We start from the raw sequence: 23,765 nt of genomic DNA on the forward strand, positions 1-23,765 counted from the left end.
TTATGTGAATATACTGCCCTCTTGTGGATTAAAATGAAGATCGTCTGGGCAGCACATTAATCTATAATCAACTTCCTTCTATAATTCTATACATTTCTCAGCCATCCCCCAATCAAAAGTATGCAGCAAATATAATGCTATGAACTGTGATTGCTTATACATGACCTATTTTATAACAGTTTGATGCATAGCATAGCCCATACAACTAAAAGGCATAGCTAGGCATTTTCATTTTACCTCTTTAGATTATTTCATGACAGCACTTTCTTTGAGTGGGCCAGTACAAAATGTAATCTTCTGTAAGTCTTTTAAATGAGTCACGTGAAGTGGTGGAAAATCAAAAAGTGCTCACATTTCTTACTTAAGTAAAAGTATCAATACTGCAATGTAGTACTTGTATACTCTGTTACAAGTAAAAGTCTGGAATAAAAAATGTACTTGAGTAAAAGTACAAAGGTATTGGCATCAAAATGTACCTAAAGTACCAAAAGTAGAAAGTACTCATTATGCAGAATGTCCCATGATTTCACAAGGTGTCAAATGTATAAAATGTATAAAAAATACACATATAAATATATTAAAAATAGCAGATCTACAAGCTCACAATGCGTGCAACGCATTGTGACAGTATAATATTTAACACAGTAATACAGTAACAGTATAATATTTGCCTCTGAGATGCAGTGGAGTAGAAGTAAAAGTACTGAAGATTGGGAATACTCCAGCAAAGTAAAAAAAAAATACCTGAAAATTGTACTTATAAGCAGTGGTGGAAAGTAACTAAGTACATTTACTTAAGTACTGTACTTAAGTACAATTTTGAGGTATTTGTACTTTACTTGAGTATTTCCAATTTCCAATACTTTTACTTCTACTCCACTACATCTCAGAGGCAAATATTGTACTTTTACTCTGTAACTTTAGTTACTAGTTACTTTTCAGATATAAATTATGATATTATGAAACATACATTAACCACTTTAGCGCTATTTTATACAGAGGCTATTTGAAAATAGCCGATCTACAAGCTCACAACGCGTCGCGCTGCGACGCGTTGTGAGCTTGTAGATCTGCTATTTTCAAATATTTTTGTACTTTTACTTTTGGTACTTTAAGTACATTTTGATACCAATACTTTTGTACTTTTACTCAAGTACATTTTTAATTCTGGACTTTTACTTGTAACAGAGTATTTTTATTTTGCAGTATTGGTACTTTTACTTAAGTAAAGAATTTGAGTACTTTTTCCACCACTGCTTATAAGTACAGTACTTGAGTAAATGTACTCAGTTACTTTCCACCCACTGTCGATACTGTTGTGTCGTAATGAGTGTCGTTGGGAGGGAGTGTCGTCTCTACACGCCTCCTCAGTGACTGACCGGAGTACTATTTCACTTCCTGTGTTTCTTTTCGCAGGTAAAGGAGTGACTCACCTGAGTGAGAATAATGGAAAGATTCGGCTCGGTTTTTGCGTAGAAGAAACAAACCGGTAAGTGTTTTCTGGATAATTAAGGCTCCCTTTTCCTTGTCGGAGATCAAACGGGAAGGAATACAACCTCTGTGAAAAGACCATAAATTGAACGTTTCTTCCACTTCACCTTCAGTAATGATTTGAGGAGAAAAGAAAAGCGCAACTAGACTGTGAGACTAGCGGCCTAGACCAGCCTCTCTCTGTAGTAGTGTTATTTATAATAACATTCCATCTAACTGAAACAGCCATCTCTCTTCCCAACAGGTCAACCAAGATCGGATTTATCTGTGGGTGTGGAGGATTCTTTTTTTTTAATTTAATTTTAATTTATTTATTTTTGGAGTTTTTAAATAAAATTCTACAACAATGACTCTCCTCCAGGTCCCAAAAAAAAGTGGACTGTTTGGGTTCGGCGGTCTTCTCCGTCTCCAGGTGGTGTTGTTGTTGTTGTTCGGTCTGCTGTGCGCCTCGACGCACGGCCAGGACCTCCAGGAGGGCTTCGGGGAGCAGTGTCTGGCCAAGTTCAAGCGGGGCCGGGAGGACTTCATCCTGGACGCCGACGAGTCGGTGAAGGCCGGGGCGACGTTCATCGCCAAGCCGGGGGTCGGGCGCTACAGGGACTGCGTGCGCGCCTGCTGCCTGGACCCCCGCTGCAACGTGGCCTTCATGGAGGGCAGCGGCGGTCCGCCGCCGGGGGAGGAGATGACGGAGACCACCACCGTCAGGTCCTGCTACCTCTTCGACTGCCTCTACAACGGCAAATACGCCTGCAGATTCGTCAGGAAGAAGGGATACATCAGCTACATCCTGGACACCGTGTATGACAGTCACCTGGCAGAGGACGCGAATCATATACACAGTAAATGTCCTTATTGTTTGATTTAAAAAACCCCACGATTTAGACCTGCAACTAGATCTTAGAAGAAGGGATGAATTAGACCTAGACCTTAGAAACTAGACCCAAGTAGAAGGGATGATTTATTTTAGACCTTAGAAACTAGACCTTAGAAGAAGGGCTCCATCAGCTACATCCTTGACTCTGTGTATGACAGTCACCTGGCTGAGGACAATAATCTTATACATATATACACATATAATGATGTCCTTATTGTTCATTTAAAACCCTTTTTTTAGGCAGATTCTACAAATGCCTTCTCATTGAATCAGTGGTACTCAAACCTTTTTGTGCAAAGGACCCCCACAATGTATTTGGCCCCCCATCTGAACATTTTTGTGCCAGGGACCCCCGCCCAGAAGAGAAGATTTGTGTTTAAAAAGCACAATTATTCAAAAACACAGATGTACAAGCTTGCAGCGCGGCATGAAGTGATGCGCTGTGAGCTTGTAGATCTGCTATTCTTGAGAACCACTGTTCTAAATCCTTAGAGTTTTTTGAAAAACATATGTTGCTATATATATATATCTATAGCTAAAATTCTAAATGAAACGGATGCTTTCCCGGTTTTAATGGGTTAAAATAGCCAATTTAACATTGAGGTGCCCAAACTGTTTAGGTGTCCACAATTCCTGTATCCTCCTGAGAGCGTACAAATGGAACCTAATGGACCTGCAAGTTCCACTTGGTTCCATTTGTACGCTTCTCAAGAGTTTTATATTGTAGTGTTTAAAAGGCCTACTGAATGATTTTATTTTAGCCATTTACTCATGAGCAATTAGACCTCCGTTTTGTAGTGTGAGTGTGTGTGACCCAAGTATAAAGTGATTGTTTTGCGGCATGGGTGGTTCAAAGTCAGGCTTCTAATCTGTTGTTATTTAGGCCCCTGGCGGATGGGAGAATGCTCCCTCGCTGCATGTTGGCACATGCACAGATTTCATTATGGCTCCGTCCTGTCACAGGCTTAGGTTTCTGTTTTCTCTATACAAACACATATCCTGTGAGAGCTGGTGGCTCCTCCAAGCCTAGTGTTTTGCCTCTGGTACCGACAACACGGTGAATGCTGAATAGACACAAAACATTTCAGCCACATGATGAACCTGATTTGAAAACGGTGCTCTCGTGTTGGCTGAAAATGTCAAACGACTGCTTGTAGCCACAATTGATTCCTATCTGACAACTAGGCTTGGGATCCTTTAGGATTTTAACGGTCAGATTTCCTTAAAGGTTCCCTTTAACGATTCCTATGGGGGGCCCAACAGGTCTGTAACTCTGAGAGTGTACAAATGGAACCAAATGGTTCCATTTGTACACTCAGAGTTATGGTGGTCCTTGAAATGTAAAAGTTTGAGAACCACCGGTATTGTAATTGATAGTGATGAGCGGGCCGACCCGTAACCCGCGGGTCTACCCGCGGCTGGGTGGGTCGAGTCAGGTTTTCAGAGGCAATTATGCGGGCTGCGGGTGAGCGGGTCAGCCGCTCTCACACGCTCAAAAAAAAACAACCCCTATTTTGAACAACATGCTTGTTTATTTAGCCCATGACGATGTTGTGCTACTGTAGACATTTAAAGCGACTTTGGGTACTTAAAAGAGCGCTATATAATATATATATATATATTCCCACCGCGGGTCGCGGGCGGGTTGAGCCATAGATGTATATATGGGTTCGCGGGGCGGGTTGAGGCGGGATGGGTTCCGTGGTGGGTTGGGGCGGGGCGGGTCATGAAAAAACCCGACCTGCACATCACTAGTAATTGTATAGCAGACGTTAAGTCCACATGCCAGCTCTTACAGTGTGATAAAACCCGGTTCCGGAAACGGTTCCAAATGTAGGAACCGGTTCCTCAATGTTGGGAACCGGTTCCTCAATGTTGCATCCGATTCCCTCCGGCTCCGGATCCCAACCCTACTGACAACCTCTTTCTCCTCATTTTGTCGCCCGTGCGTTTGTTATGTACATTGAACCCGTTGTGGTGTCGTTCCAGATGCGAATGACCAACCGCCCGAGGCCAACGGCGGCCAGGACCAGGTGGTGCAGCCTCAGGACAGCGTGACGCTCAATGGCATCCAGAGCAAAGACGACCACAAGATAGTGTCCTTCCTGTGGCAGCAAGTGTCTGGAAACCCTTTCGCTGTCGTGGAGGTGGGCAAAGACACAGTGAAGTCAGAGGAATTATGGTGTAAAATACAGCCATAGCCCTTTGTGTGCATGTGTTTTGTTTGTTTTGTGACTGTAATACTTTTGTGACTTTGTTCAAATCCTGGTGGTTTGTACTGTTTTATGAAGGCGTTTCTTTCCGTGCCACACAGACGACCAACTTTGATGACCAAGTCATCGTGTCCAATTTGACCTCTGGAGTGTACAAGTTCAAGTTGACTGTCACTGATTCCAGCGGCCAATCGGATTCAACTCAGATCACAGTCTTGGTCCTAACGCCTGAACAGTCTGATGGTGAGTAGCTACTCTAGGCCCTAGGGGATTGATTGTTGGTTTTCTAGGACCAATGTAGATTTATTAGGAATCTGAGTGAGCCAATAGCCAGCCAGCATATCGATATTTAATATCGGTATTAAAAATGTCTGTTACAAAATTATAATGACATAAAACTGCATTTAAATTAATTCTCAACGCTACGACCACAGCGTGATATTACCGATATTATGGGGCAGCCATAGTATGAATGAGAAAGGTCTCGGTTTGCCCAGTCTGTGTCAAAGTGTCCTGACGCTAAGGGCCCTATCTTGCACACCGCCTTACCCCTTATCCCTTAACTTATTAGCCATATTTTGCTATCTTGAAAAACATTTTAAAATATGAATAGCCGATTTGAACAATTCTTTTAGCCAACTCTAAGGGGGCCTTAGAGCTGGCTGCAGTGCACACTGCTCCTAATAGTTTGGATGAGTCAACCACATGTGAAGATGTGAGCTTGGAGATCAGCTATTTTTGGTAAACAGCAAGATGGGGCCCTAAGTGTCCTGAGCGAGACACTTAACCCCTAACCGTTCCCTAACAGTTAAGGGCACTGACTGCTCCTAATAGTTTGGATCGGTAAATGATGGGGCCAAAATTCACTTAATTGCTAATGTGTATATACCTCAACAAGAACTAAAGGGGACCAAAAAGCCAGAGTAGTTTTAAAGTGAAATACCCCTTTAAGTGAAAGAAAACACACAGTTCTACAGTTGTACTGTCAAGTAGGAGTGATTCTGACAAGATTACTTTAACCTGTTTGTTTGTTTGCTGGGTGAGAAACATCAGTCTGTCATGTCATCTGAAAACCATACAACAGCACCTGCATTTCACCTGGTCTGTCGTTTCTGAAGTTCTCTTTTTTTAAGCATTTTATAGATACAAGATGTAGAGAAGAGGAAACGGTTCTGCACACTGTCTAGACTCACAGGATACGATGAAGTTCATTTGACCAAAACATTGCTTCTTCAAATACATTTAGCTGTAAGTGAAGACAGAGTGCAGGACTTTTTCCTCTTTTCTATGTTGGCTGTTTGTTCCTTTCTACAAAGGTGTGCAAAAGGACTTTATTTACTTAGAGATACAGAACAGAAATACGAATAGAAAGAAGGTATTTATGGATAGAAAAGAAGGTAAATATGGATAGAAAGAAAGTATTTGATAATGATTTCTATGGGGGGTAGTTCTGCTTCGGCTGTGGACTCATACTGACTCACTGCCAAGTACAAACATGAGTCATGTTTATTTGGTATTTGGTGACATTTCTGAAGAGTCACCTGCTTAGTTTATGGTGAGAGAACAATGATACCCATATGTCTTGTCTTATCTGTCAGTTTAAGATGCAGTGTAATGACGTGTGTATGGGACAGCCCATTTAGAAGGGTTTAGGGCAGAGGTCCCCAAACAAGACCCCAAAGAGAAATTTGATGTCTCCCCGGGACACAAACTAGTGAAAATAGCCAATCTACAAGCTCACAACGCGTTGAGCTTGTAGATCTGCTATTTTCTCTACTTAAAGTTTTTTACATTTATGGAAATTCTTTGATTTCTTTCAAAAATGTATGCAATTCTGTAGATTTATTTTATTTACTTACGGTATTTACTCGTGAGTGGTGACCCATAAGATGGGTCCGGGACCCAAACATGGGGCCCGACCCAGTGTTTGGAAACCACTGGTTTAGGGGTTGCACAGAGGCTCAGTGGTTAGCACTGTTGCCTCACCAACTCAGAAGATTTATGTATTGTTTATTTAGACTACGCCTATTCAATTAGGGTAATTGATTTAAATCTATTGTCGCCACTGTAAGATCAGAACAGACTCATGTCTCACCCATTTTCTCATGAAATAAGTGTGTGTGTGAGAGAGAGAGAGGGAGAGAGAGAGAGGCACAACATGTTGATGCTTAATGTTACAATGGTGGATTCAATGCAAGGAACGTGTTGTGCGATCATAAATTGGACAGCCATTTGAGAACAACATCCATGAAACAGTACTTTTAGTCACACAAAGCTTGTACATTGAAATATTTTTTTCAAAAGTGCAATGAGAAGATTTCACACCAAAATGGGGTCAGCAGTGCTTTGAAATGTCTCTGTTTTAAGTGCTCAAAAACACAGTCCATGCTACTAACAGAGTAGCATGGACGCTACGTTTGAAAATAGTTTAGTGCGTGGATGTAGGCCAGGAAGGTCCTAGGCCTTTATTCTGCCCTTATTCATGTGGGTTTCCTGCTACACCAATAGACATGCATGTTGGGAACATACTTCTGTCCGTGCCCTTGAGCAAGGCACTGCCTTAGAGCTGGCTGCAGTGCACACTGCTCCTAATAGTTAGGATGGGTCAACCACATGTATGCTAGCGTCCTGTTGCAACAACATGTGAGCTTGAAGATCAGCCATTTTTGGTGAAGTGATTTTGGTGTAGACTGGGGAAAAAGGAGCGGTTCTGGTATCGACCCCTGGGGGGACTCCGCTCAACTAAGTATATATAGTTTAAGTGGTTTGAAATGCAAGGAGGAGTTTCCCCACTGGGCTCAATAAAGTATGTATATATATTGTTTTGCCTTCCACCTTTTTGAACTGTATGAAGAAGGATGTTTTTAACTTGGCTGTTGTATCTGTTAAGTTAGCACACCCATTTCTATAAGTAGGTTAAAAGGCAAGTAAAAACATTTAGAATAAAATTTGAATGTACAGATTAACAGATGTCTTCTGCAGAATGTGGACAAGATGTCTGCAAGAGCCTGATTGATTGGACTGATAGGAAGCTATGGATGCTAGTTATACAGTCATTTACATAAATGGATACAAATCTAATGCATGCATCGTAAATGTTGTATAAGTCTGTACTCTCAACTCTCCAAATCATGTATATTATTCAGTACGATGTGGAATTATGATGTAACACAGATGTTTTGGCTTTAAAACCCCTCTTCAGTACGCTCTTTGTGTTAAAATATCATTTAGACCACTTAAACCCTATATACTTCATTGACCGGGGTCCCCAGGGGTCTATATTTGCCTCTACACCATGTCTTTACAGAAAATAGCGGATGTACAATTTTCACCAAATTTTCACTTTCACATGCCCAGGCCAGAATAGGGATGCTAAGGTTTGTGTGGTTAACTGTTCCGGTATCATTTGCATCTGTCGCAACAAGAACACAAGCCCTTCCGTGTTGATAAGACAGGTCAAAGCCTGCTCCATTTGTTTCCCGTGGACTGAAAGTCGAAATGCCATCAAGATTGGGAAATTAATCGTACTATTACAGTAACATGCCAGACAAACCCATCTCACTATGAGCAGGAAAGCGTTGAGGCAACTGACTGCAAAACTGTGACATATTTGGTCATTTTGCTTGTCTTTGTCTTCGTTTGGTCTATCCAACTGAAAGCAGAATCATGCTTTTTACTGAGGCTCTGACGTTGTTATGCAGTAGGCACTCCATGGAATAAAATGGATGGAGATGGAATTCCCAGGAAAAACATGACGTTCTTTGTTAGACCTGCCAGTTGTGTTTCACTAGAAGCAGCGGTTGTGATTCTCTTCCGTCTTTCCGCCCTGCCATGCTCCCAGTCCCTCTCTCCACCCCTGACTCCACAAAACCTGTTGGTCTGGTTTCAGCTCGGGTTTCACAAACACAAGGACTGTAGTCACTGTCATGATAGTCTTCAACACTGATTAATACACATAACAATGATCTTCTATCCTGTATTCTGAATACGTCAGGCCCATCCTTTTAGATGTTGCTGGTTGACTGAAAGCCCATCTAGTAGTCTGGGGAAAAGGAAGAAAGACTTTTAACCATTCATTGGGTTCAGTTAGCCATTAACAAGCCTGAGTGGTGTTAGGAATGTGATTCAATGGAACAGGCCAAAGGCACAGCAGTGACCCCAGATGTCGGTCTCTGTAAATTTGCACCTAAATACATTACTTACGTGCACATTTTAGGGGCTTGAGGCTACATACCCAACAGCTCCATGCTTAATGAATGAGAGGCTTCTCTTTAATTCAGTCATACCAGCCCTATTAATATCCTGAGTGTTGTTTTATTTATATATTTTTTTCTTGTGTAGCTGCCACTCCATCTTTTATATCGAATCTAATGAGCAGACCCTAAAGTAGCTTTTAGCTTTTATAGTCAACATTTTTGCTTTTAATGCTGAACTATGCAAGATTTTAAAACGAATATCTTTTGCGATCTAAATCATAAGGAATTGAAGCAAAGAAAAATCACCCATGGTTGAAATGCTTTACATTTATTGCAATGATATTCAGTGGTCTGTAGGGGTGTGCCGATATATCGTCCCGCGATATATCGCGATACGTTTTCGTGACGATATGTATCGTTTTGAGAAAAAAAAAATATCGTTTTCAAAAAAAAAAAAAACCTTTTTTTTTTTTTTTTTTTTTTTTACAATAATAATAATCAGGCATGCAAACAGCCCCGAGGTGAAAAGGGTGACAACATGTTTTTTTTTCGGGTCAGGTATCACACTATTGCCCTATTTTGATTCAAAACGGCTATTGTAGCTGAAAAGCTACAAGTTCGCATATCTGAATAATGCAAAAACAGAATTATTTGTTTGCATTTGCTTTTTTTCTCCCCCATATATTTTTCATAATAAAAAAAGTGCGTATCGTATCGTATCGAAATCGTATCGAAGTTGTGAGCCAAATATCGTATCGTATCGTTTGGTGAAATTAGTGTATCGGCACACCCCTAGTGGTCTGCTACGACCAGTGGCACATGTATCAAAACGGATAACTCTCTCTGCCACTTGGGGTCGCCAACATACAATACGCAAACTGTGAAAAATACAGTGCAGCTTTGTGGTTGCTTTTACTATTTTCATTATCATTGACTGACTCAGATAAAACACAATAGTGCTTCTTGCCAACACGCATCATCATCAACAACCACATCATGGCAGCATAACTGGTTCGTCTATAAACACGTCAGTGTTACTCAAGAGAGACACCACTTCCTTGTGCAACCATGTGTGTCTGTCACCACATGGGGACAAGCTGAAGTGCCACAACGTCACACAACCTGCTATCAAACATTAGACGGATCTATTTTTGGACTAGTCAAAAGTAGTCTGGTTTCTAAAGTGCTTGTGATTCAGCTCATACTATGACAAAATAAAATTGTTCTAACCAGCTAAATTATTATTAATGTCTAGGACAGGTCACAATAATCTGTGTTGTTTGCAGCCTTAAGTTTACTCAAGTACAATATCTAGCCTATGTGTGGTTCAGTCTGCTAAAGGGGAATTTCCAAGAATATCCATACACTTTTATTTTGTGTGTATTTTAGCGCTTTACCCATTTGAATTCACACTACTAATTACTTAAGACTACTTTTTGTAAGCTAAACTAAACTCCCAAAAATACTTAAAAAGTCAATGCAATTAGAGATAAGTTTATTGGTGACTTTGTCGCTAGACTCTCAGACTTAGAATAAATGCAAGATTGTTGATGGGAGCGTGACATGTATGAGATAATACACTATAACAGTGGTTCTGTTATACTGACCCCCCCCCCCCCCCACACACAGTTTTTTATAGTATAGTTTGTTGGTTACTCTCTTTTTTTTTTTTGGTATTAAAAAGGTCTTAAAAGCCCCCCCCCCCTGGTGGTTGAGAACCACTGCACTATAATATGGTCCACCACCAGAAATGTGAATGTGATGTTGTTCCTCCCCTCAGACCACTGTATGGCACCAAAGAAGATTGGACCGTGTCGCGGTTCCTTCCCTCGGTGGCATTACAACGCTGCCTCAGAGAAGTGTGAGCAGTTCAACTTCGGAGGCTGCAGACCCAACCGCAACAACTACCTGTCCAACCAAGAGTGTGTCACCGCCTGCTCTGGCTCCGGTACGTCATCCACCAACAACACCTTGACTCACTCTCTCTCTCTCTCTCTCATCTTCTTGGACTTTGTTATGGGCAGTGGTGGGAAAAAGTACTCACATTTTTTTACTTATGTAAAAGTATCAATACTGCACTGTAGAAACACTCTACTCTACTACAAGTAAAAGTCTGGTATTCAAAATTTACTTGAGTAAGAGTACAAAAGTTAGGGTTAGGGTTAAAATGTCCCATTTCACAAGTTATCATTATCTCTAAAATGTATACAAATATTTGAAAATGGTTGATCTACAAGCTGTGAGCTTGTAGATCTGCTATTTTCAAATTGTGGCCTTTCAAAGTGGTTAATGTATGTTTTGTAATAATAATCAAAATCTACAAAGTAACTAGTAACTAAAGTTTTCAAATAATTGTAGTGGAGTACAAGTACAATATTTGTCTCTTGAGATGTAGTGGAGTAGAAGTAAAGGTATAGAAAATTAGAATTAGTCCAGTAAAGTAAAAGTACCTCAAAATTGTACTTAAGTACAGTTCTTGAATACATGTACTTAGTTACTTTCCACCACTGGTTATGGGCATATTGTAGTTTGAAGTCAGGTTTACACGTTTCTAAGTATTTCTTTGACAAAAATGTATCTGTTTGATTATCTATGGGAGGGGCTAATGTTAAACCACAACAGTTTAGCATTTAGGGTCATTTTCTACAGTACATTTTATAGTTTCCATTTGTGCTTATGTTCTCATCCAGAGTGAATTATAATGGATGTAGCAGTGGTAGCATCTTAAAATCCTACGTCACTGATATTACAGTGAATCAACCAATAGCTGGACAAGTCGGGATAAAAATGTCTCTGCAGTATATTCCTGTTTTTATAGAATATGTATTCATAATGGAGACGGTAAATTTAGAACTGCTGAGTAAAGAACTTTATTTGATGTTGTGCTGTGTTCTGTTTCAGAAAAAGGAGGTGAGAAAACTGGAAGAGGATTGGTACCTGCAGGCAAAGGTAGGTGGTGGCTGTTGGTAAATGATTGCATGCAAATGTTGATCAGGGCGGCCGAGTGGTTGGCGGGCATAATGGTCACGGATGGGGCTGGGATCCGGTGAGGAACCGGAATCGGTTCCATCACATTTGGAACTGTTTCCGGAACCGGTTTATTACACCGTCAGTGGTTCTCAAACGTTTTAATTTCAAGGACCGCCATAACTCTGAGAGTGTACAAATGGAACCAAATTGACCCGTAAGGGTCCATTTGGTTCCATTTGTACACTCTCAGAGTTACAGACCCGCAAGGGTCCATTTGGAACCCCCTTAAGTAACCCAGGGGGTCCCTAGACCTCACTTTGAGAACCACTACAATAATATGTATGTGATACCGTATGTATGATTGAATTTGTCTTTATCCAAAAAATGTAATGAAAGTCTAAATTAAATATATATTTTTTAATATATAGGAATCGTTAAAGGGAACCGTTAAGGAATCAGAGACTGTTAAGAGGGAATCGTTGAAATTGGATCCTAACCCTAGTCACAGAATGCCCTGATCAGAGGGGGCCGTGCCTGGTTTGATTCCCTGCTGGCGAGACCTTTTGCTGAATATCATTGCCCTACTCTCTTGACGCATTTCCTGTCTCTCTCTCCACTTAATGAAGGCTTATAAATGCGCCCATCCCCTTTACATTAACTTAATTGACATTGTATCCGGACGCCAAGGTCTAAATGTCTTCAATGGAAGTGTAGGGAGACAGGCTCCTGCCACTGCAGATGTACTAGTTATATTGTATTATCATACAATATTCAGTTATTGGTTAAAATGTTTTAAGTCCCAGATTGTGGCTTTAAATATGTGTATGGAATGTGCTAAATTGACAAAAGTTCCACCTTGTAGGGCTGCAACTATTGAAGTGTTATTTTATACTTTGTTGCACAAGTGTTGTGAAACAATAGTGAAAATAACAGCTCTATAAGCTTGTAGCTTGTTTCATTATTATTTATATTTTTTTACATTTTCTTTTTAAACATTAAAAACATTACATGCCCAAAATAGGGATAGATTATTAACCCTTTAAGACCTGAGGCCGATTCTACAAATGTCTTCTAAATCCTGACAGTTTTCTGAAAAACTGAAAAACTTTTTCATGTCAAAGACCCCCAAAATTATATGTATTTGGCCGCGGACCCCCGGACCCATCTCAAAATATTTTGTTGCAGGGACCCCCTGAAGCAAAGATTTGAGTGAAAAAAATATATATTCAAAGATTTGCACACATTTTCAAGATTTTTCAAAAATAGCAGATCTACAAGCTCATAGAGCAGCACTCAGTACTGCGCTTTGAGCTTGTATATCTGCTAATTTTGAATAGCCAAAGTATAAAATAATTAAGTGGTTACACAGATGTGTTCCCGGTCTTAATGGGTTAATCGATATTAAATTGTGGATTCTTTTTTTTGTAATCGATTAAATTAATTCGTTTCATTAACTGTTGTGCCCCTAATCATAACCATCCACAACACTGTTTCTGTGTTACAGAACTATGTGGGACTCCATGCACTGCAGAACAGTTCACCTGCGCCAACAGCTGCTGTCTGGACAAGAGTCTGGAGTGTGACCAGGTCCAACAATGTGGCGACGGTTCAGACGAGGCAAAGTGCCAAGACTGTGAGCAGTTTCTATGCAAACTAAGCTTCATTTTCATACTGGTTCACTCTGCTATCGTAGATGCTGCGATGGTTTGTGTGATAGTGATGAAAATGTTTCCTTGAAAGACTTGTCTAACCTAACTTTCTGTTTCTCATGCCTTCATCAGTGAACACCAACTTCAGAATTCTGCTGCAAATTCCAGTGGACGAGCAGAAAGGTGAATTTGAAAATGTTCTTCTTTAAGATTGAAATATCTGTACTATTTATGATTGTCTAATCACTTCGACTGACAGACCGAGGTGAAGTTATAAATGCAAAATCTTTGGATAGATTAAAGTCCAAACCTTTGACATTTATTATCCTTAGCATTTTTTTTGCCTTAATCATCCCCATCCTTCTTTAGCATGTATGTATTTATGTACGGTGTATGAATGTACATTTTAGTGTTGTGTGGCGCTCCAATGTTCCTTCCTTGGCTGTATAAATAAGAGATGAACGTAACCACTTAAGTCTGACATCATCATATGACGCAAATAATAGATCTACGAGCTCACAGCAAGCTGCAATGTGTTGTGAGCTTATGATCTGCTGTTTTTGCTGTGCAACATGTATAAATTAAGCATATAAGCCAAAATAGGGACACCAGGTTGAAAGTAGTTTAAATGTTTCTCTTCCCAACAGTTCGCTGCACAGATCCGCCACACACAGGTGGCTGCAGGGACAGTGTGACGAAGTGGTACTACAACCCCATTGATCTAAAATGCTTCCGCTTCAACTACGGAGGCTGCAGAGGCAACGAGAACCGATTTGAGGACGAGGCGTCATGTCTGAAAATCTGTAGAGGAGTAACACGTGGGTTGACTTCTAGACGTCATAAAAATCTGTGAAATTACAAATGACATTTGTTTGGTATGTGACTGAAGTTGAATTTCCTGAATCTAATTCGTTTTTATATCCTTGATTTTTAGAAAAGGACATATTTGCAAGAAAGGAGGAGTTTGAACGCCAAGAGTCTAGCAGTGAGCTGGGTAATTCATTTCATGACATCATAACTCTGGAAAATGAGGCTATTGTCTCTATAATGGTTTTCTTTAAGTGACATCTTAACAATGACTCTTTTAAAAGTCATTTTCTGCTCCATGAGCTTTTACGTGCTGTGGGTCATTGTTGGTCAGAGGTACTGCTATGGAACCAGTCCTCCTTTTTCACATTGCATTGAGGCACTGAATGCAGCAGATGGTATATTGATCTGCAGTTGTCCATCTAAACTTGAAATTTTTTGCTAACCAAACCACCAATTTAAGTTTTTACTAAACATACGTACTTAATGACACAATTACTCCCTTACTTTTAGTTTTGATGTTGACAATAATATAGACTTTTAGTTGGCCTGAGGTGGGTTTTCATCTATAAAAAAACCTTCTTTTATTTGCCCTGGGTGAGGACTGAGAGGGTGATAACTGATGAGTGATAACTGTGACCAGCCCAAGGGCTAATGTGGCAGTACATGACCAATCCGTGCAAACTAAAGTGCCACCGTGTGCTGAACCATTACTGTTGCTATCTACATAAAATATAGTGTTTTGGTATGAATTTTTCTTATTATTATTTTAACCAAGTGTCCATTAACTAAATGTCTGGCATTTGTAACAAACCAAAGTGCTTGAAAATCGTTTGAGAATTCAGCATGTTATGGTGATTTGAACTGTGGAGAGACCTGCTGCTCCAATAGAAGCGTCTATTGTATGTATGCCTCCTAATGCTAGCCGTGCATTAGAAGGTGCGGCTAGCCCCTGCCAATATGGCAACCATGCTGACGCATTGTTCCAATGAACAGCAGCGGCCAATGCATCATTGTACATCATACATGTATATACTGTATGTATGACTGCGTTGATCAAAATATGTTTTGTTTTTTTCCGTCAGGTATCATAGTGGCAGCCGCTGTCCTGGGACTGGCGATCCTCATCCTGCTCTGTGTTTTGGCCTACTGCTACCTGAAGGGAAAGAAGAGGCAGCCGCAGCACCAGCGAGTGGCCATGAACGGCTCCCAGGTCACCACCACGGAGGACACGGAGCACCTGGTCTACAACAGCACCACCAAGCCCATCTGACCCCTCCCTCCCTCCCATCGCCTCCATGGCCCTTAACCCCTGACCTCTGAACGCTCTCAGTTAAGGGTGTCGTATGAACTCAATATCTCGGTAACGGATTCCAGGGTGGGGAAAAAGACAACAATGTTCACCTCTCATATTTGAAGGTTAGCCCATTAAGACCTGAGGCCGATCCTACAAATACCTTCTAAATCGGTAGTTTCTAAACTTTTTCGTGATTCAAAAACGTTCAAGATTTTTCAAAAATGTTCAAAAATAGCAGATGTACAAGCTCGCAGCGTGGCTCTAAGTGACGTGCTGTGAGCTTGTATATCTGCTATGTTTGAACAATTTTTTTTTTTATCTTAAAAAAGCTTGAGCTTTGGCTTTATTTAGCCAACGCTAAAATCTAAAATGACAGATGGTTTCGTGGAGTTAGCTAAAGGGGAAAGACGGTTCTGATCTGCTTTATAATTTTAACACAAAGCTGTTTTTAAACCAGCGTGTACGCTTTTGGAATCCTCAAAAACTGTGGAATGGCACCGATCTCATCACAGTGGTCTGTCAGAAGTGTTGTTGGTCAATAACTCAGTACTCAGGGTAATGGCATGTGTGTGAAGGGACGCCATACGATCCTTTTTGACAATTGGGTCCTTTGTCACTCTTACTTTATTAGGATTTCTTATATAATTTCTCTTATTGTAGTCTGATGCCTCTAAAAAATATATTGAAGCAAAATAACACAAAACTTAACATCATCAAAATAATGTTCTGATGTTGATGTTCTCACTTTTGTAAGATAGGTCCATTCTTCCATAGACTGCCGCATGTCAAAAAGGATGATATGGTCATTTATTATAACCACTTTAACCCTGGCTTCCCTATTTTGGTGATGTCATTACAGGCGATCATAAAAATAAAAAAGAAAGTTTTTGAAAATGGATAGATCTACAAGCATACAATGTGTCGCATCGCAACGCATTGTGTGAGTGTGTAGACCCACTATTTCTGTAATATAAGGGGGAAAAAAGTGAAGAAGATACAATTGTTTTGAAAATGTTTGATATTATTTTAATACGGGCTTACGTGGTTACAGTGAAATGCCACTGGATGCCTGTGTTCACTTATTATGTACCTGCATTGAGTTTGTATTTGTGAACATAACTACTTTATTTTTCAGTTGCATTATGTGTACATATAAGCAGTCCGTGCGATGAGTGTATTTTCAGCTTCATAGCAGAATCACACCACAATGGGGTTAGAATGTGTTCTACACAGTAAGTGTTAGTTGACACTAGGGATCTTGTAAATGCTACAGAATATCTATTTAACCCCAAAGTCTGTGTACATTTTTACTAAAGAAAAAAAAACTGGTTATTTGGTCACTTAGAATAAAGTGTTTAAATACTTAAATGTAAGGTTGTTTTCAGTTTTAACTTCCCAATGTCTTGCTACTGTCACTTTTCACGCAGTTTGGTTTCTATCACATTTTATTACTCATTTGAATGTGACTTGTTGGAGCATTGTGTACATAGTGTTTGAATTTTGAGGAAGTATTTTAGTTTGGATGTTTATTTTTAATGAAATATGTTGAACAGTTAGACTCGCAACATAAGACGGGTAAATGATTCCTTTATTAAGATGTCATCTTAACATTTGAAGCATTTACGCCTTTGTACATAGTGTTTTTATGTTCCATGAGGACTGCTAAATAAAAAGAATATTCACTGAATGTGTGTTTTTCCATCAAGTGTTACATTGTACCTAGTACAATAAGTGATAATATAGATATAGCTAGTAGTGAGTTTGGCCCTTGCCCCACAGTATGTTTTAAATGTTTTATAGCTCAATCAGAAAGGCAAAACCTGAGTAAGTTTATCATCATGTAGACATGAATTAGCTTTGCATCAATGTATGAAGAATGCAACCTCTGATTAAAAAAAAAAATCAATCCATGATTTATGTTTGGAAAATGAACATAATGAACATGCTATTTCCCTTTCTCAGAAAACTAAACGAAATCAATGGACAAGTAACAAAGTATCAGACAAGTCTTCATTCATTCATTCAGGGGCACCAACCAAATGAAAACAGAACACTGACATTCCCATTTGTTACCAGCAGAGGGAGACATAGGTTTACTACCTCTGCACTAGAAATGCATGCAGCCACATGACCGAAAATAGACGCCATGAATTCAAGGCTGTCTAGATTTTCAGTTATCTTACACTCAGTATATAAAATTAGTAAAACGATTGATATGGCACACATCTGTGAAAAGCGTCAATTTTCTATGTGTTTTAGGCGCAGCCTAGCAGACATCTATGCGAGATTTTGTAGGCTACTGCAGCAGGACAGTCTTTCAGACCTCAATATTATGTGGTCCTTACATGCATAATTCCACCAAACAGACGAGCATATTGTTCTCTCCATCACTTGAGATGATCACAAAAGACAGAGGCAGGGCGTAGAGCAAAGGCATCCTTTCCTATTCAATCAGCAAGTCATAAATTAGCATCAACCCAATTGATTCACTCAAGCTTTTTGTGAGTTGCCCTTTTAACTGACCTGCCCCTCATAAATGTACAATTGGGTAGAATGACAATTTGTTACGTTGGTTCACAAGCCTGTCAGGTTGTGTGTGCTCAAAGGAGAGCACGTTAAAATACATGAATAAATAAACAAGTTTAGGATATTGCATCCCATGTAAATGTTTTACTGAATGTCAGAAAAACAGGACAAAATGGCAAACTTTGCAAAGCAATTGTACTGGAGAAGTAAAGTAAACCAATGACTGCCGCAGTTTGATCAAGATGAATAAAATCTCAATTAAGTTTACTGATGATTTGGTGATTGTCAGTCTCCTCCAGGAGACTGACATGAGGTGAGCCATCAATCATGGTCCAATCTGGACCATGTCATCAAATAGTGTGATGACTTATGAGTCATAATTGTAACTCTGTGTCTAAAACAAAAGAGATGCTTATAGACTTTAGCCGAAACATTCTTTAAGGACAGAAAGCCATTCATCCTGATGACAAAATGACTTTTGATGCCAACACACTCCATCTGCAGATAGCCAATAGGAGACATCTTTTCTCGAGAAAGTTTAAAGGGGTTCGAACATGTTTTATTCAGTTTAACTTTCATTGCAATTATTGTTTTGTTTTAATTGATTGATTCATTGTTGCTTGATTGGTTTGGCAACCGCATGGTTAGCAAAATGGGCCTATAGGCTGGGAAATATTGTTAAACTTTACCAAAAGACCAATTGGCACTAAATTATCAATAATGCCTTTTAACTCCTACAAGCAGTGAAGCTGTAGCAATAGCCTACAACACTTTTCCTAGAACATTGGTTCTCAAAGTGGGGTCCGTGGACCCCCAGGGGTCCTTGGGGGGGTTCCAGGGGGTCCCCAGCAAAATGTGTTAATATAGCATCACAATAATTTTAACCTTTTATACTTTGGCTATTCAAATAAGCAGATATACAAGCTCATAAGTGCCGCGCTATGAGCTTGTAGATCTGCTATTTTTGAAAAATTTTGATTTTTTTGTTGTTGTAAATCTTTAAATATATATATTTTTAAAGCCAACATTTGTAACTCAAATCTTTGCTTCTGGGGGTCCCTGGAACAACATATTTGGAGATGGGGGTCCGCGGCCAAATACATATCATTTGGGGGGTCCTTGACATGAAAAAGTTTGAGAACCACTGTCCTAGAAGGACCAAATCAGACATACCCTAACTAACCCTATTTTGTGATTTGCTCCCACGGCTGTTAGGTTTTTGACCAATATGTGGGCAGTGGCAATGACTCGTTTGTTTCTATTGCACACACATTAACAAAGGACTGATGGGCTCTTGCATTGATGAATTGAATAGGCTACATAGGACGGACCACAATGGAAACAATTAAATCCCCAGGACTTTTTGTGTTATCCTTTTAGCCTTAATGTCTGACTGTACCACGTGCTGTTTACATTTCTGACTAATAAAGTGTTCAATAAATCAAAAAGCTGATTGCAACCTTTATTATGCCTGCTGCCTGTAGCCAATTAGTGTGAATAGCCTATTTATATAAATAGATGTATTGTTATGATGTGTATTGCGTGTTGACTAGCCTACTTGTTGCAATTCAAATTGTAATAGTAGCCACTAGGCAGTGGTGGAAAGTAACTACGTAAATGTACTCAAGTACTTACAAGTACAGTTTTCAGTACTCTTACTCCACTACATCTCAGAGGCAAATATTATACTTTACTCCACTACAATTATTATTACATTATAAAACATACATTAACCACTTTAGCCCTATTTTATAATCGCAACATGCTGTGAGCTTGTAGATCTGCTATTTTCAAATATTTTAGTAAATGAACTTTTGGTACTTTTAGTCAAGTAACATTTTGAACACAGGCCTTTTACTTGTAAAACAGAGTATTTTTATATTGTGGTATTGCTACTTTTACTTAAGTACACTATCTGAGTACTTCTTCCACCACTGACAGTAGCTTACTATCATTGGATAGTATCCAACAGTGGTGTAAAGTAACTACATGTACTCAAGTACTGTACTTAAGTACAATTTTGAGGATTTTTTTACTTTACTGGAGTATTTTCAATTTGCAGCACTTTTACTTCTACTCCACTACATCTCAGAGCGAGGCAAATTAATACTTTTACTCCAGCACAATTATTTGAAAACTTTAGTTATAGTTCCTGTGTAGATTTGGATTATTATTACAAAACATACATTAACCACTTCAGCCCAATATATATTTTGGCCATTTTAAAATAGCAGATCTACAAGCTTGTAGATTTGCTTTTTTTATTTTACAAAAGTTGTGAAATGGGATATTCTGCACAATGAGTACTTTCTACTTTTGGTAGGCCTACTTTAAGTACATTGTGATACCAATACTTTTGTACTTTTACTCTAGTACATTTTTTCTTTCCGGACTTTTACTTGTAACAGAGTATTTCTACATTGCAGCATTGATACTTTAATACTTAAGTAACAAATGTGAGTATACTTTTTCCACCACTGGTATCCAATCCAATCTAACAACACTAAAGGCTACATTGGCTCTGGTGCGCACAGGGCTGCGCGTCCTCCTCAGAAGTAGGCGGTCTTTGTCCATCACTTCACTTGTGCTCAAGCGTTGCGTGCGTGCGGATGTTCTGGAACGCTACCTACGAAGCTGATGATATTATCCAGTGTGAGATCTGCGTGTCTGGGGAGACTTTACAACAACTATGTGAAACTAATGAAGCAACTTAACGGAGTAAAAGCTCAATCTGTTTGACCAGACGGACCTACAACAAGAAGAAGAAGAACTAAACTATACTGTGTGAGATCTTTGGGAACGGGGGGGGACGGGATCTTGGGGATTTTAGGTAAGTTAGTGCGCTTCTGCTGTGAACTAAAAGAAAGTGTATTTATATGATGATGTTTGGGGGGGTTTTCTTCAACAGTAGAAAACAGTAGTTCCCAAACTTTTTCGTGTCAAGGTCCAGGACCCCCCCAAATGTATATAGTTGGCCGCAGACCCCCATCTGAAAATGTTTGGTGCCAGCTATAGGGACCCCCAGAACCCCCACATTTTTTTTGTACACAAATCTTCTCTTCGATCTGAGGCCCAGATCGAAGAGAAGATTTGTGTACAAAAAAAATCTTCCAAACACTTTCAATATCTTAAAAAAAAAATCCCCAAAAATAGCAGATGTACAAGCTTGCAGCGCGGCACGAAGTGACGCGCTTTGAGCTTGTAAATCTGCTATTTTTTGAATCGCCAACATATAAACGGATAAAGTGGTTCAAATGATTGTGGTGCTGTATTAACACATTTAGCTGGGGACCCCCTGGAGCCCCCCTCCCCCCCAAATGACCCCTGGGGGTCCGCGGACCCCCTTTGAGAACTACTGGTTAAGACTGTTTTTTTTTTTTTGGGGGGGGGGGGGGGAGTGTTTAACTACATTATGTACTTTTAACTCAGTTCTCTCACTTTGCACAGTTCTAATCGCTGCTTAAGCGCGTGTGGATTAGTTTAGTGGTGAAATGAAATCGGTTGAATTGACCCACTGTCTCCACATCTGTTCACATGTCAAAGAAAACGAGAAAAGTGAAAGAAAACATCTGTGATGGATAGAGGTTTAAAGATGTCACATGATACATCTCCATTTCTAATTGACATTGTTGTCATTGAGCCCATGGGACTCCTTTCAGAGTTCCCATCCTTGTGCGTTCTTCTCATTCCCTGGCTGGGACCACCTCATTCCCTGGCTGGGACCACCTCATTCCCAGGACCACCTCTCTCTCAACAGCCCTGTTGCTGTGCTTTGTGGTCATTTGCATTGCATGCCTGGCTGGCTGCCAGTGGCTGGTACCTTGGGTGCAGATTTCAGATGTTCTTTTTAGGAACAAAAAAAAAAACACCCCACATTCCCTCTCATAGTTGTCTTTTAAAGTCATCACGGGGGTTAAAAGAGTCTCTGGCAGGGCCATGAGTTTCAGGCTGATAAGTGATGTTTGTTCTCTGAAAGAAAACACTCTCTGTTGAGTGAACTTTGATCAGCTGCACTGGCATCTGCTGACTTTGAGGGAGTCAAGTTCTCCTGGTTGAGCTTGGAGAGCAGACTGTACATGCGAGACATACATAACATGTGCTGTTTTGACACTATGTGATGCAACTTGAATCTTTTGCCATTTCCCATTTTGGATGTGCCATCTTCTTCTCCCCCCCCCCCCCATACTTCACATAGCAGACCTATGTTTATTTTCTGATGAGCATACCCGCTAGAAAGGGTAATGCTCTAAATTTAGGCTGTTCCTTGGTCAGTGAATTTCCCAATCCATTGAGAAACAATTGGTGCAGTCAGTCGACTGCACTAATTTCATCATTTGACCCGTCAGACAATAACACCTAAGTCCATAATTTGACCCTTCGGACAATAACGCCTAAGCCCGTCATTTTGACCCTTCAGACGATAATATCTAGATCATCAGTTGACATTTTCAGACAATTACATTCTTAAGTGCAGTTCAGTCAAACCTTCCCAGATGGAACACCGCTCTCTTCCAGGTGGTCTGGGTGGAGGAGGAAGCGGCTCAATTGTGTCTTGGCTCTGCGAGAGAGGCGAGCGACGCAGAGTTGGCACACTTACTGCTTCACACTACACAGTGAAATCCGGAGTGTTAACTTAACGCTGCAACGGGTCCATGTGTAGACTCTCAGAGTTAAATAAACACATGTTTTTTACAGTGTGGTCTTTGGTATGCTGCAACTCCTCTGCCAGTCTGCTCCCAGTCTCACTGTAGTTGTTGTACAGCAGACAGACTCTGTCTTGGCTGCAGACTGCATGGAGTGTCCCAAGCACTTGAATTCAATAATTGCACCTGCAGATACATTCAGAAACGTGCTATCTTTTAGATTGGCAAATGGCCTAAAGGGCCAGTGTTTAACCCATTAAGACCTGAGGCCTTCTAAATCAGTAGTTCTCACACTTTCAAGATTTTTCAAAAATAGCAGATGTATGTGAGCTTGTATATCTGCTACTTTTTGAATAGCCAACGCAAAAATCTAAAATGACACAGATGCTCTCCCAGTTTTAATGGGTTGAAAAAAATGTGGTTGCAAATTGTTAGTTTGCCTGTAATTTTGTATGAAGGAATAATGTAATTTTTTTAAAAAATATATTGCAATTCAGAATACATCATGACATTTCTATTGACCGCAGCATCAAAGCACAGGGATCTCAGCATCCACCAATGTAAAAAAAAGAAAAAAAGAAGAAGAAATTCCCTCATGTGACTTTGCACACGTGACCCTGAAGTTACAACTTTTTACAAGTTACAGCTAGGATTACACTGGCAGGGTTAGAGGTCAACATCAAAGATAAACAAAGCTGGAAAGACATTGGTTTTGTTAGAGTTTCTGCTTTAATGTGTACACACTTAACCACATTCAACCTGGTGTCCCTATTTCGGGCATGTCATTATGGGCAAACATCTGCAATTAATGTTAAAAGAATTGCAAAAATAGCTGATCTACATGCTCACAATGTGTCGCACTGTGACACGTGTGACACTTGTATGTGTCGGGTATTTTTTGCTATTGTGGAAAATGGGGTTTAAGGGGTTATGTTTGTGCACTCTAGAGCCTCTATGGAGGTCAGAGTGAGTGTTTGTTCCTCTAAGACAATGTTGACAGACGAGCCTCAAACTTGACATGAAGGCAAACGCCACGTAATGCACCTTTTAAGTGGACACGCGCCAGATCTATTTCTGAAAATTTGCCCTCTAATTTTAA

General features: G+C 40.0%; 1 protein-coding gene across 1 annotated transcript; it reads left to right on the plus strand.

Annotated features, from left to right (window-relative positions):
- The first annotated feature begins 1,403 nt into the window (after positions 1-1,403).
- Positions 1,404-17,184, plus strand: spint1a (serine peptidase inhibitor, Kunitz type 1 a). The gene is made up of 11 exons (XM_080414963.1): positions 1,404-1,489; positions 1,736-2,330; positions 4,355-4,512; positions 4,680-4,821; positions 10,555-10,722; positions 11,676-11,723; positions 13,249-13,377; positions 13,526-13,576; positions 14,041-14,211; positions 14,328-14,387; positions 15,286-17,184. Exons 2-11 carry the CDS (start codon positions 1,838-1,840, stop codon positions 15,471-15,473), a joined length of 1,608 nt encoding a protein of 535 aa, XP_080271089.1. The 5' UTR covers positions 1,404-1,489; positions 1,736-1,837; the 3' UTR covers positions 15,474-17,184.
- Positions 17,185-23,765: the final 6,581 nt, after the last annotated feature.

This window comes from Gymnoscopelus braueri (assembly GCF_963280865.1).
Source record: "Gymnoscopelus braueri genome assembly, chromosome: 19".
Taxonomy (NCBI): Eukaryota; Metazoa; Chordata; class Actinopteri; order Myctophiformes; family Myctophidae; genus Gymnoscopelus; species Gymnoscopelus braueri.